Source organism: Artibeus jamaicensis, unplaced genomic scaffold (genome assembly GCF_021234435.1).
Source record: "Artibeus jamaicensis isolate MK-2021 breed Jamaican fruit bat unplaced genomic scaffold, CSHL_Jam_final contig_471, whole genome shotgun sequence".
NCBI classification, from domain to species: Eukaryota; Metazoa; Chordata; class Mammalia; order Chiroptera; family Phyllostomidae; genus Artibeus; species Artibeus jamaicensis.
Window position 1 is genome coordinate 9,366,258 of NW_026521850.1, and position 12,069 is coordinate 9,378,326.

Here is a 12,069-nt window from a genome sequence, read left to right on the forward strand (position 1 = left end):
AAGGCAGTGTTTAATTTGACTGTTAAAGAAAAATACCTCATTTAAATTCTTCATTATAAAAGTAACATATGCTTTTTTTATAAAGGATAATCAAAACAATCAAAAGTCCATAAAATAGAAAGCATCTCCACATGGTTAAAGCTTAATACCTCACATTTTAGATTTATACTACATATATGTGCATGCATAATTTTTAAATGCTGTATGCCGTACATATTGCTCTGCAGGTTGCATGTTTTCCCCCATTTGGCAATATTTTGTGGACATCTTTTCCTGTCAGTTTACACAATACTGCCACATTCTTTTTAGCTATGCAGTAGTTCACTGTGAGGATGTGATATAATATACTTAATTGGTTCCACTGACAGATGCATGGATGATCTTTCAAAGGGGGAAAGAGATGTTCATAAGCAGAAGAGAAAGGGACAAGGGACAGCTCCATCTGAGTTGTTGGCACGTGTATGGGCTAAAGAGTCATGTGTGCTTCTAGATGGAAATTCAGTACCTGTCTAGTAAAACTTTAAGTGGGGCTGCGGAAAGCAAGGCCAGCTGAGGAAAGCCTCGCAGACTGCTCTGAGGAATTGGGATGCTTTTCCGAAGATGCTGGAGGCCCAGGCTGATGGCACTGGAGGATTTTGAGGAAGGGATTGAAGTGATCAGATTCATGTTTTCCTGAGATGACTAGGACAGCTCTAGGATGGCATTGAGTGCAGACTGGAGACAGAGAGCCCATCTAGGAAACCACCACACCAGTCTGGGCCTGAGAGGATGGATGGAGGTGAACAGCAGAGGTCCCAGGTCACGTGCTCTGAGAGGACAGGGCAGGTTCAGGACATATTTAGAGTGGTGTTGATAAAATGTGAGAATGGTTGTGGAAAGGAAAGAGAGGTCTGGCATCCAGCATCCGGATCCAGCCTCAGAGAGTGGTTGGGTGATGCCTCAGTAACCCAATGGGAGAGCCTGATGAATTCAGTTCTGTACTCCCTTCCCATTGTTTTCTGCCTGCCTCTGATGATACCCGATTGAAGGGGGAAGCCATCCTCATCAGCATTTCTGTCACTCCTAACTTAAGCCTGATGAACCCTGATGTTAATTATCTAATCAGGACCCTCAGGAGTACTCAGAGCAAGTTCAGCTTTAGATGTATGACTTTGGGTTATTTAAGCCTTAGATTTTCTTCCCTTGGTTTTATTTAAAGGACAAAACGCTACCACCAGTTATCAGATGCGCATCTACTTGAAGTTTCCAAGTTTGAAGTGCTGACAAAAGCTTCTCCGCCATGCAGAGTGATGGGAGAGCTTCAGAAGTCTTGGCCTAAGTAGTCACAGGGGCACCAGAAGCTCAGGACCCCTTGGCTGGTTTCGGACTAGCTGGGCGGGTGGGAAGGCAGGCTCATATTTGCTCAGTTACCATCCACAACTACCCCTTTGTGTAAAATGGTAATGAGGCCATTAGGAGAGGCTCACCTGAGGTGCAGCTTGTGAATCCAAGGTAATTAAACACCTCCCGAATGAACGGGAAAGGCCAGGGAAGGTTAAGTGAGGAATAATCTGAGGCGCAGGTGGCCCAAGGCCTTTGAAGAGCCAGAAGAAGAGAGACAGTGGTTTGCACAATTTCAAAGGATGGAAATGTCACCCAAGTCCCCAGGAGGGGCAGAGTTTTTATTATTTGGATGGTGGGGAGTGGGCAATATTTTTAACACCTTAATAAAGCATGTGGGGAGTGGGCAATATTTTTAACACCTTAATAAAGCATATGTCTTTTTTGCATCTCTATTTCAAGTTGAAAGTCCATGGCAGAGCGTGCCCAGGTGCCAATGGCCTGTGTTGCCCCTCATGGGTGCCAGTGCTGTGGTACAGGAGCTCATATGTCCCAGAGTAAGGGAGGTCACAATAAACCAGGTATTTACACTCAGGTGTTGACACAGAGTCCAAACTGCTTCCAGAGGAAAAGTGTTTTCCTCAGCCTGCCTCCAACCGGAGATGGGGTGGCCACCCTCTTCATGCATATTTCTCACTTCTGACTTAGGAGTACAGAGGAGGATGTCAGTCCTGTCTGCACTCAGCTGACTGTCAGTATGTGGCACACTCCCTCAGCAGCAACGCAGGATTTTCCCCTGTACTCAGTAGACAGTAACTGTGGGCCTACTGTGTACTAAGTATTATTCCGTGTGTCCTTTGGCTTACACATGAATATATATAACAGCATTATTTATTATAGCCAAAAAGTACAAACAACCCAGATGCCCATTAACTGATGAAGAAATAAATAAATGAATGCACTATATTTTTAGAGTGGAATATTATTCAGCTATGAAGTATTATTCAGCTAAAAGAATGAAGTATTGATAAGTGCTACAATGTAGATGAACCCAGTTCATAATAAGCACTATGCTTAATGAAAGACGCCAGTCACAGAAGATTACATACATCTTATGTGACTCCAGAGTAAGTAAATCCATAGAGACAGGAAGTGGATCGATGGCTACCTAGGACTGGATTGAGGGAGGAGGGGAGGAGGAGGATGGTGGGGAATGAGATGTGACTACCAATAAGATGAGTCTTTTTTAGGGGGAAGGAGATGATGAACATGTTCTGAAAGTAGATAACAGTAATGGTTGTACAACCTTATAACTAAAAACCACTTCACTGGACTATATACTTTAAATGAATGGATTTTATGGCATGTAAGATATGTCTATTTTAATAAGCTATTGAAATCCCTTATCAGAAGCTAGGTAATAAGAAGTAGTGTTCATGATGGATTTCTAAAGGTGTGTGCAGTCCATCCCAGATCGGTGATTCTTAATGTTTTTTTTGGTTTGGTTCTCAGGCACCTTTAGGATTCCAAGGAAAGCAATGGAACTTGTGCCCCCGAAAATGATCATTCATCATTCATATTAAAAATTGGTAAATGAGCCATGGACCACCTGAATCTAATTTTCTATTTTAGTCTTAAATTTTATTCTTAAATAATGTCAAGCCATTAGATACTCCTTTATCCAAGCCCCTAATTCTTGAATTGTACCCTTGATACGCCACCTGTGTGCTTAAAAACAGTCATTGGCTTTACATTTCTCACCAGAAGAAGAAAAAGGTTCCGTGGTATACTCACAAGCTCCTCCAACCCCCGCTGTCACCTCATTTTGAGCCATGTCCCCCTCACTCTCTCCACTGAAGCCATAGCCCTTTCTGTTCTCTGAACTCTTCTTGCCACAGGGTCTTTGCAAATGTTGTTCCCCATGCTCAGCGCACTGTTCCTCCCTCTTGGCCGAGGCAGCTCCTTCAGCTCGTCCTCCAGGTCTCATTGCAAGCCTGATGCCCCCCAGGAAGTCTTCCTTGAGCTCCTTGGTGAGTTCTGTCACGGGTTCGTCACAGTCCTGGTGTTTCCCTCACGGGAGTGAAGCTCAGTGAGGGCAGAGCTTGTATCTGGTTTGTTCACCATTGTATCCTCAACACCTAACACAGAAAATCATATTTGTTGAATAAATGAATGACTTGAGGCCACCACATGACACAGTGCCAGGGGCACCTTTCACATGGAACAGGGGATGCATGGTGTGCCCGGAGGTCACGCAGTGTGGCGTCCCGAGACGAGTGAAGGCCCTATTAGAAACAGACCCAATGTGGAGGGCAAGAGCCAACATGTCGTCGTCATTCCTATGCTGCAGACTCACAGGAGGAACCTCATTTGGTTCTCACTTTGAGGAAAACCTGTGTTCAATTGGATAACTGGTTTGCTTGTAATGTGTGGACATAAGGATTTCACAACTTCTTATATATCCCTTTTTGCTTTGACCACTAGGAGACTGTTAAGTCAAAATTTCATTTCTAGCCGCTCTGTAAGACCTCTGGCTTATCTTTATGTACTGAATCTATTCCCGGCTACTTTTCCTATCGCCACGGCTTGCTTATCTATTTTCTTTGAACCTGTGAGTGCTTCTGTATAAGCTGCTACTATATCTTTAGAGTAAAAGGTGTGGGCTATGTAATAACACTTATTAATTTATTATATTATAATATATTAAGTGTTATAAATAAGTCATTTATTTCTAATATTTGTAAGTAATTTGAGGAGGAAATGGAATTGAAACTAAAAATCTTTGTGTAGTTTTGGGAATGATGACAAGGCTTCCATTCATGTTCCAACTTGGCCACCTCTTAGGTTTGTTCCTAGGCACGTGATCTAACCTCTCTGAGACTGTTTCACCCACGTAAGATGGGAACACCAATTTCTTCCTAGCAGGATTGTTGAAAGATAAATTAGAAATTTTATGTGAAGCTTACTTGGCACATCGTAACTGCTTAGAAGGTGGTTTTGTTTGTGTTTTTATTAGATGTGTTCTAATAGAAGCAACATTCATTTAAATGTCAAAAATCCGCCCTAATGCTGAATGCATTTTTGCTCTCCCAGCAGCCGAGGTATCAAATTAATCCCCGGCCAGGGGTTTTCTAGAGCTCTTAGCCAGCTAGCCTCCCTCCACCCTGCCCTGAACCTGTGTCTCCTTTCTCTCGGTCACCAGATCTCTTCACTGAAGAGCCGGCTGAAGAAGGTCTCCACCACCACGGGCGATGGTGTGGCCAGAGCCTTCCTTAAGGCCCAGGCTGCTTTCTTTGGCAGCTACCGAAATGCTCTGAAGATTGAGCCAGTGAGTAACTTCTCGCCTTGTTATTAACCTGTGTTTGGTCAGGGCTAAGAAACGTACCTCAGGGACCACCAGAAGAGGTCACATGTGTTATTGGTGGCGCCTGGGGGAGTGTCCTCCCTGGGTCAGCCGTGTGAGAAGCACTGACTGCTCTGGCGAATGTTAAAACCCCTCCCCTCCCCGGGCAGTTGCACAGACTGTGTGTTAATACAGTGCGAGGCCCTTCACGCACACCTGCCCTCACTGAGGAGTCCCAGGAAGACTGAGGTAGCGATAATCATCTCCATTTTACAAATGCAGGAACTGAGGCTCGGAGGAGAGACCTGACTTGCTAACAGGGGAGGAGCCAGTTGGACTCGAAGCTCATGATTTCCCACGTGGCCTCACTGCCCTTTTCCTGTATGGGACTTCATCCCCACACTTGAGAAAGTAAAGCATCCTGGGGATTCACTGCTTAGTCTCCCAAAGCAACCTCGGTGTGAATGACTATAAAGTATGCTGAGGACTGGGAAATAATGTTATCCGCCTCCACGGCCCCTCAACCTCTCTGAGCCCCTATTACCTCATTCTTACCCTCTCCCTGTGCCGTGAGGTCATTAGTTATTGTTAGGAGATGAAGATAGCAGGTCAACCCCAGAACCAATAGAAGTGCCAGCTTTCCCAGCTTCTGTAAGAAGTTTGTATCTGATACCCCTCTAGTCAGCCTACTCTTGGCTAAAGAGATGGAGAAATTGGCCCGGGACCTGGGTTTCTCTGTGTAGGAGGAAACACTGGAGGAAACCCTGCTGACAGCCGTTTCTCTCAGGAGCACAGGGCTCCCTCCCCTGAGCAGGTGAGAGTGGTGGCAGCCACAGTCAGCCTAGTTGGGGGGGGGGGGCGGTATCGCACTGCTGTAGGGTGAGTTTGTTTTATGTTGCTATGACGGCATCACATGTCTGAGGGGGACCAGAGTGATAGCCGACAGCATGATTTTTCTTCAGCCAAGGCGTACTCTCTGTGAAGTGGCTGCTGAGGGAGCAGCCACTGTGGGAGCCAAATGCCACTGTTCTCCCTGTTCCTTGTTTTCCACCCAGCACTTAGACCTGACTTTCTAGGCCACCCCAGCTTCTGGTAATGTCATGGTCGCATAAGAGAAGGGATGTACTCTTTTTGCTTCCTAAGAAATACTCCCTTCAGTTTAGAGTAAGTTCCCCATGTGTTGCTTGTCACCAAGTGGCACGGTTCTGACTCTTTGTCCTTACTTGGACTCAGCCAGACCAGTCAAGTGGGTGTTGCTTTGAGAGCTGGTAAAAATCAAGGAAAATATTGTTGTCTTCCCATCTCTAAAATGAGAATGAGACAACCGGCTCAGCCCTTTCCTCGGGCTGCTAAGAACTGAAAGACGTGAAATATCTCCACTCTTACAGTGATCTCACAGTTGTCGTGTACATGCCTACAATGCAGAGGCTGTTGAATCTTGCTCCTTATTGCTGGATATGTGATTGGGGCACAAGTTGCTTCTCTAGAGTTTATGGTTGTAATTGCACTTGGCTTTGAAAGGCATTGAATTTGAGGATGGAACCCCTGAAGTTTAAAGTCTGTCTCTGCACTTCTAAGTTGTACAACTTGAGCAAGAATAAAGAATAAGCCCTGGCCGGCCAGGTGGCTCGGTTGGTTGGAACACTGCCCTGTAGAGGAAAAGGATGGGAGTTTGATTCCTGGTCAGAGCCCATACTGAAGTTGTGGGTTCAGTCCCCATTCCGGACACATACAGTAGGCAACCAATTGATGTTTCTTACATCAATGTTTCTCTCGCTCTACCTCTCTCTCTAAAAGCAATAAAAAAATATCCTCGGGTAAGGAATAAGAAAAAAAATTTTAAGACTAGGAAGTAAGAATTTCTGTTACTCTATATTTCCAGGTGGTTGTAACTATCAAATGCATTATAAAACACAGGAAAACTGAAACTTGACCTGGGTCTGACGGGTGAGGTTTGGGGAAAGACAGTATCCCTTCCTGTAGTAGAGGTGGATCACATTTGCTCAGTGAGCACAGGCTTGGAGGCAGGACCCCTCCTGGCTGCTTTGTCTGGAGTCAGGGCTTCAGGTGGGGAGATGGGCCTGCAGAAGAGCTTGGAGCCAAGTTTGACAGAGCCTTGGGTGCTAGGCAGGGAGCATGCAGTTCACCCTGCAGGGGGTGTAAGATTTTAGCACAGATGTTGTGTGACTGAAGTTGTGTTTGGATAGTAATATAGTGATGAATAGAAAGGGGAGCTGTGCCTGGCTGGTGTAGCTCAGTGGATTGAGTGCGGGCTGCAAACCAAAGGGTCGCTAGTTTGATTCCCAGTCAGGGTACATGCTGTGTTGCAGGCCAGGTCCCTAGTGGAGACCACGTGAGAGGCAACCACACATTGATGTTTCTCCCTCCCTTCCCCCTCTCTCTAAAATAAAGAAAAAGAAAAAGAAAAGGGAGCGGTAAGCAGAGACAGGGGACTCTTGGCTGAGCTCAGAAGAGAGCCCTCTAGTGGTTACACCGGGAGAAGGTACAATGAAGAAGAAATGACTAGATGAGCATAGTAATAAAATTTGGAGACAAAGGTCAAGAAATGTCAAAATGTTTCTCAGGATTTGGACCTGGAAGAGGATAGTGATGCCCAGAGTAGAACAAGAGAAAGTTTAATGCAAAGGTGTCCCAGTAGCAGTATTATAATGGTCACAACATGAAACAGGCTAAATGTCCATAATAGGCAACTGGTTCAGTAAATACTTGTGATAGAATACTATATAGCCATTAAAAGTAGCACTTTGAGGATAGGGTGATGGATTTGGGCATGGTACATTTCACTGAGTGTAAGGTGCTATTTACTCATAAGGTGTACCATTATTTCATGTACCGTTAAGAGAAAAGCATGCCGCCAATTGTAATTGAAGGTGCCATCAACTGCAAGACACATCCAGAATTCAGATATTACAACATGAAGAAATTTGCATCTCAGAATCACCTATATATGGCAGATTTATCATGCTTTCAGTCCCAATTCATCTGTACAAATGGCTTTTTTTCTGAGGCCAAGAGGGAAGCCAGAGAGCCTAAAATTTTCTAAGCACCATCATCACATTGCGTAGATGGTTTTTACACCATGGATTTAATGCTAGCCAGTTCTCCCCATCCAGAAAATGGGATATAACACTTCCCATACAAGGTTGTTTGGGGGAGTAATTAAAATAATGACCACAAAGCACATGAGAGCCCAAGAAGGGATGAAGCGTCGGGGGCACTGGCCACATGGGGGTGGGGAGGGGACTGGTGACTTGAATGAGCCTCCAGGGTGGCAGGCAGCCCAGTGCTGAGGGGGTAGGGCAGCCTCCTCAGGCCACTTGTCTTTTCATTATTTCCCTGATTGTAAAAACATCTGCTCTTGGTAGGAAGAGGCCTTGGAATGAGAAAACACCCATAATCCTACCATTTGGAGTTAACATGTTAGCAAGTTTCTACCCAGGTTTTAGGGTTTGGGTTTTTTTTTGTTTCATTTGGGTTTTGTTTCGGTGTTTTTTACTTTTAGGCAGTTGAGAAATTACTAGCAAAGCAGTCCAGTTCCTGGTTATTTGGTTTTGCCTTTGGTATGTTCTATGGCACATAAAAATTATCCTCAAATGTCATTTATAATGGCTGCACATATTCTATCAGGTGACTGCAATGGCTTACAACCTTGGCTGTGGATCAGAATTGCCTCTGGGGCTCTTCAAAGGGCAGCATGGGCCCCACTTGCAGAGACTTACCAAGTTCCAATGCCCTGAAATCAGCACCAAGGCCCACACCATCCCAGAGTTGCTCCTTGCATTTGCCAGTCACCTTTCATCATTTTAAGCCACACTGTGGTGAACATCTTTAGATGGGTCTTTATGCATGCCCCGAATTACTTCCTTAGGCAGAACCCCTGACGTGGTTTGATTGGGTCAAAGGATGGAGTATGTTGAAGGCCTTTGATATATACTGTGAGGGGAGCAAGATGGTGGCAGAAGCAGGTGGTGGCCAGATGGAGCGCCTCTGAGGCAGATTGCCGGGTAGGGTCTGAGCAGCAGCCGGAGGGAGGAGAACAGTCCAAGGTGGAGGGCTGTGTTGGGGGCCACACCTGGCGTAGTGTGTGGCTTCCCGCCCTGGGCTCATAGGTGCAGTTATCAGACTCAGGTCACTGCCTCTTCACAGAGGTTTGATTTTACACAACACGACAGACTTGACGGTGCTCCTTTCCACACTGCTCCTGGGGCAGTGTGGGGTCCGGCTGTGCTGAGCCCCTCAGGGCCCTCCAGCTCTGTGAGCAGGGTCGAGCCCCAGCTGGAGAGGCAGAGATGGGTGGGCAACTCCTACTCCACCACCCAGCGTTCACTTGACAGTTTTAGCTCCTTGGTCTTTTTTTCTTTCTTTCCTACTGGAAAGAAAAATTCAAAATGCAGCTGATTGGGAGTCTCGAGCTTCATTTTCTTTCCCCTGCGTGGGAGAGAAGAAGACGGCCCCTTTGCTGCGGCCCAGCCATTTGCTAGGAGCTGACCTGCTCCATCGACACCTTCCACTGGGGACCCTGTACTTGTCCCAGGGTGTTATCTCCCTTCAGGGTCCGGGGAATGACTTCAGAGGGCTCTCCTGAGGGACACAAAGTGAGACGGGAAGGGTGTCCGGCAACAGCCCCCTCTCAGTTGCTTCACCTGTGATCTCAGAGATCCCCCACCACTGCCCCTTAGTGTCCATTTTACAGATGGGAGATGGAGGCTCAGATTGCAGGTAACTTCCTGGTAAGTAGGAGAGCCGGGAGGCAGACTCAGGTCAGCCTGACTCCAGAACCCAGGTTCCTTCCACCACACCCTCTCGCCTGTCTTTGTTCTGGTTTCCACATGTTCTGCTTTTGTAACTCTTTTCTCTCTGGGCTCCTTCGCCAGGCAGGGGTCACAGCATGGGTGTAGGCGTCAGTGAGTATATTTGGGAACAGTGGATGGAAGGATGGGTGAAAAAGATAAAGGGACAGGGAAGTTCATGAGGCTGGGGGCTGGCCCTCAGTCTGTTTAGTGTGTACACATTGCATCCTGCCTCTTTTTAGGCTTTAGGTTGCTGCCGCCTGGCAGAGGCGAGTGTCTGCAAATCACAGGGCACGTGACCCATTTTTCAGTCACCTGGAGAATATAAGGTGCAAAGCCCAAGATATTTAACAATATCAGCCAAGCCAACTTGTTCATCTCCACTTAAATGACAGAACCACAAGCAGCCAGGCAGCTCCATTTGGAAAAAAAAAAACCCTTTATCCATGTCAAGCGGCAGCCCAGGCTGCAGCTCATTTATTTAGGCCTTTCTTGCTCTCTGACACGCCTCCTAGCAGTTGCCAGGCAACTCTGGGAGTAGCAGTGTGTGTTAAGGATTAACTAGTTCGGGCTGGGGTCCTTTTTGGCAAGAAGGGGATAAAATACAAGTGATTTTAATTGCTAGGCCAAGGATCCTTTCTCAGCTTGGTAGAAGATGGCAACTTTTGGAGGGTGTATAGAGCAGTGCGGTTCTTGAATTTGCCTTGAAAGTTTCCCTTTCTCCTGCCTATGAAGAACAAATGAATTTTAAAAGGAATCTTTTACTTCTCCTATGTTTAAAATTATATCATCATGAAATCTTAATATGACTGGCTCACTGCCCTCTCTTTGAAAGACATAATACAGTAGCCTTAGTTTTAAAGAACTTTTCAGAATAGACTTGTGTCTTCTAATTTCATCCCTATTTCTGTTTGGACTTTATTATTTCAGAGCTCGTGTTACATGGAGCTGTCCTCACAGAGTGTGGTGAGGGTGCCTGTTCCCGTGTCTGTCCACTGCAAGCCCTTGGCAAACGCTAGAACAGAAAGCACACTGATGGATATCAGTGCTTTAAGATCCATCCTGTCCTGTGCCAGTGTCTGTGAGAAGGCCAGTGTGGATGGAACTCTGAGAGTTGTTTAGTTAACAAGCTCCTGTGTCTCCCTCTGGGTCAGCCTGCTGGCTAGGCAACCCCAGGATGAATGGAGCACAGCCCCTGCCCTCTGGGAGTGAATGCTGGGCTGCGGGCAGTCAACACACAGTGACTGCTCCTTCTGAAGGAGAAGGAGGCTGAGCGGGCAGCAGCCAGCTCCCCCAGTCCTGCTTGCTCAGTTCATCCCTGGGGGCCCGGCTTGCACGTGCAGCTGTGGGTACGCTGGCATCATCTACCTTACAGCCCCTGATTTTGCACATGATTCTGCTGAGTCATATTTATCCACCTAAAACCCTCTGAAGGCAGAGAAGTTAAGATAAAAGCAGATTGATAGCCTGGCTTTCAAGCGTGAATGGACAGGCTATGTTGGAGCAGGTCAGAAAAACACCATGTGTATCTGTCTCCTGGTTGAGTAACACCATTGATCTCATGATTGTTCATTTTAAAAAGGTATTTATATGTGTTTTTAGTGTAATAGGCAATAGAAAAATATTAGAAACTAAAAATATTAAAATCACCATAGTCCCACTGAACTAACAAAAGTACCTCAACTACCTTTTGTATATTCTCTTTAATTAGTTTTCCTTCTGCAAAGTGTTTATATGGTTGCTATCAAATCTAAGTTAAAAGTTTGTTTCTCCTCCATTTAATACTACATCATGTGTATTTTTAAGTGACTACAGATATAATTTCTGTAACTACTTTTTCATGTTAGGCACTTAGATTATTTCGAATTTTTTGGTATTCTAATTAATAATCTACTAGTCATCTTTGTGAATAAAGCTTTGACATGCTGTAGTTTGAAGTCTGCGTGGAGAAATAAAGTCTGTGTGTAGGAGCCTGACTGTGGGTTGTGGGTGCCAACTTGTCACGAAGTGGTCAGGAAGCAAATTCCCTTTGACTTGGCCTCAGAGCAGCTCGACATGGAAAGAATTAAGGGCCCATCATGGGGTGTGCTGCCTGCCCTCCACTTAGGCAAGCAAAGGGTACCAAGAACACATATGAGATACAACTAATTTGCCTGTGCCTCCATCTGGTGCTAAAAATAAGGTTTGAGAAATCTTAAAACAGTAGGTGCAGCACAGCAAGACACGAGATCAGGAAGTGAGGAGAGCAGGGGAAGGGAGCTCAGGTGGAGCCCGGGAGGGACTGGGTGCCTCTGAGCTGCACCGGGCTCTCCACGCAGGCTGGCGAGGGCGGGGCGGGGCCTGGGACCCGCATCCTTCCCAGGGCCATGCTTTTAAAAAAATTGTGGTGAAAGATATACACATAACATAAAATTTGCCATTTTCACCATTGTTAAGTATGTTATTCAGTGGCATTATTACATTCACAATGTTGTATCACAGAAACTCTGTATCCATGAAGCAATTAACTCCCCATTCCCTCTTTCCTCAGCCCTTGGTAACCTCCAGTCTGCTTTCCATCCCTATGATTTTGCCTATTTTAGATGTGTCCTATAA

The 12,069-nt window shown here is 45.9% G+C and overlaps 1 protein-coding gene across 12 annotated transcripts in view; it reads left to right on the plus strand.

Annotated features, from left to right (window-relative positions):
• Positions 1-12,069, plus strand: part of DENND1A (DENN domain containing 1A) — a 497,055-nt gene that overhangs the window by 339,580 nt on the left and 145,406 nt on the right. For all 12 annotated transcript variants that reach the window (XM_037164241.2, XM_037164477.2, XM_037164323.2 and 9 more), the window contains one exon: positions 4,523-4,648. In XM_037164241.2, the coding sequence (XP_037020136.2) occupies positions 4,523-4,648 (126 nt within the window). The remainder of the gene's footprint in view (positions 1-4,522; positions 4,649-12,069) is intronic.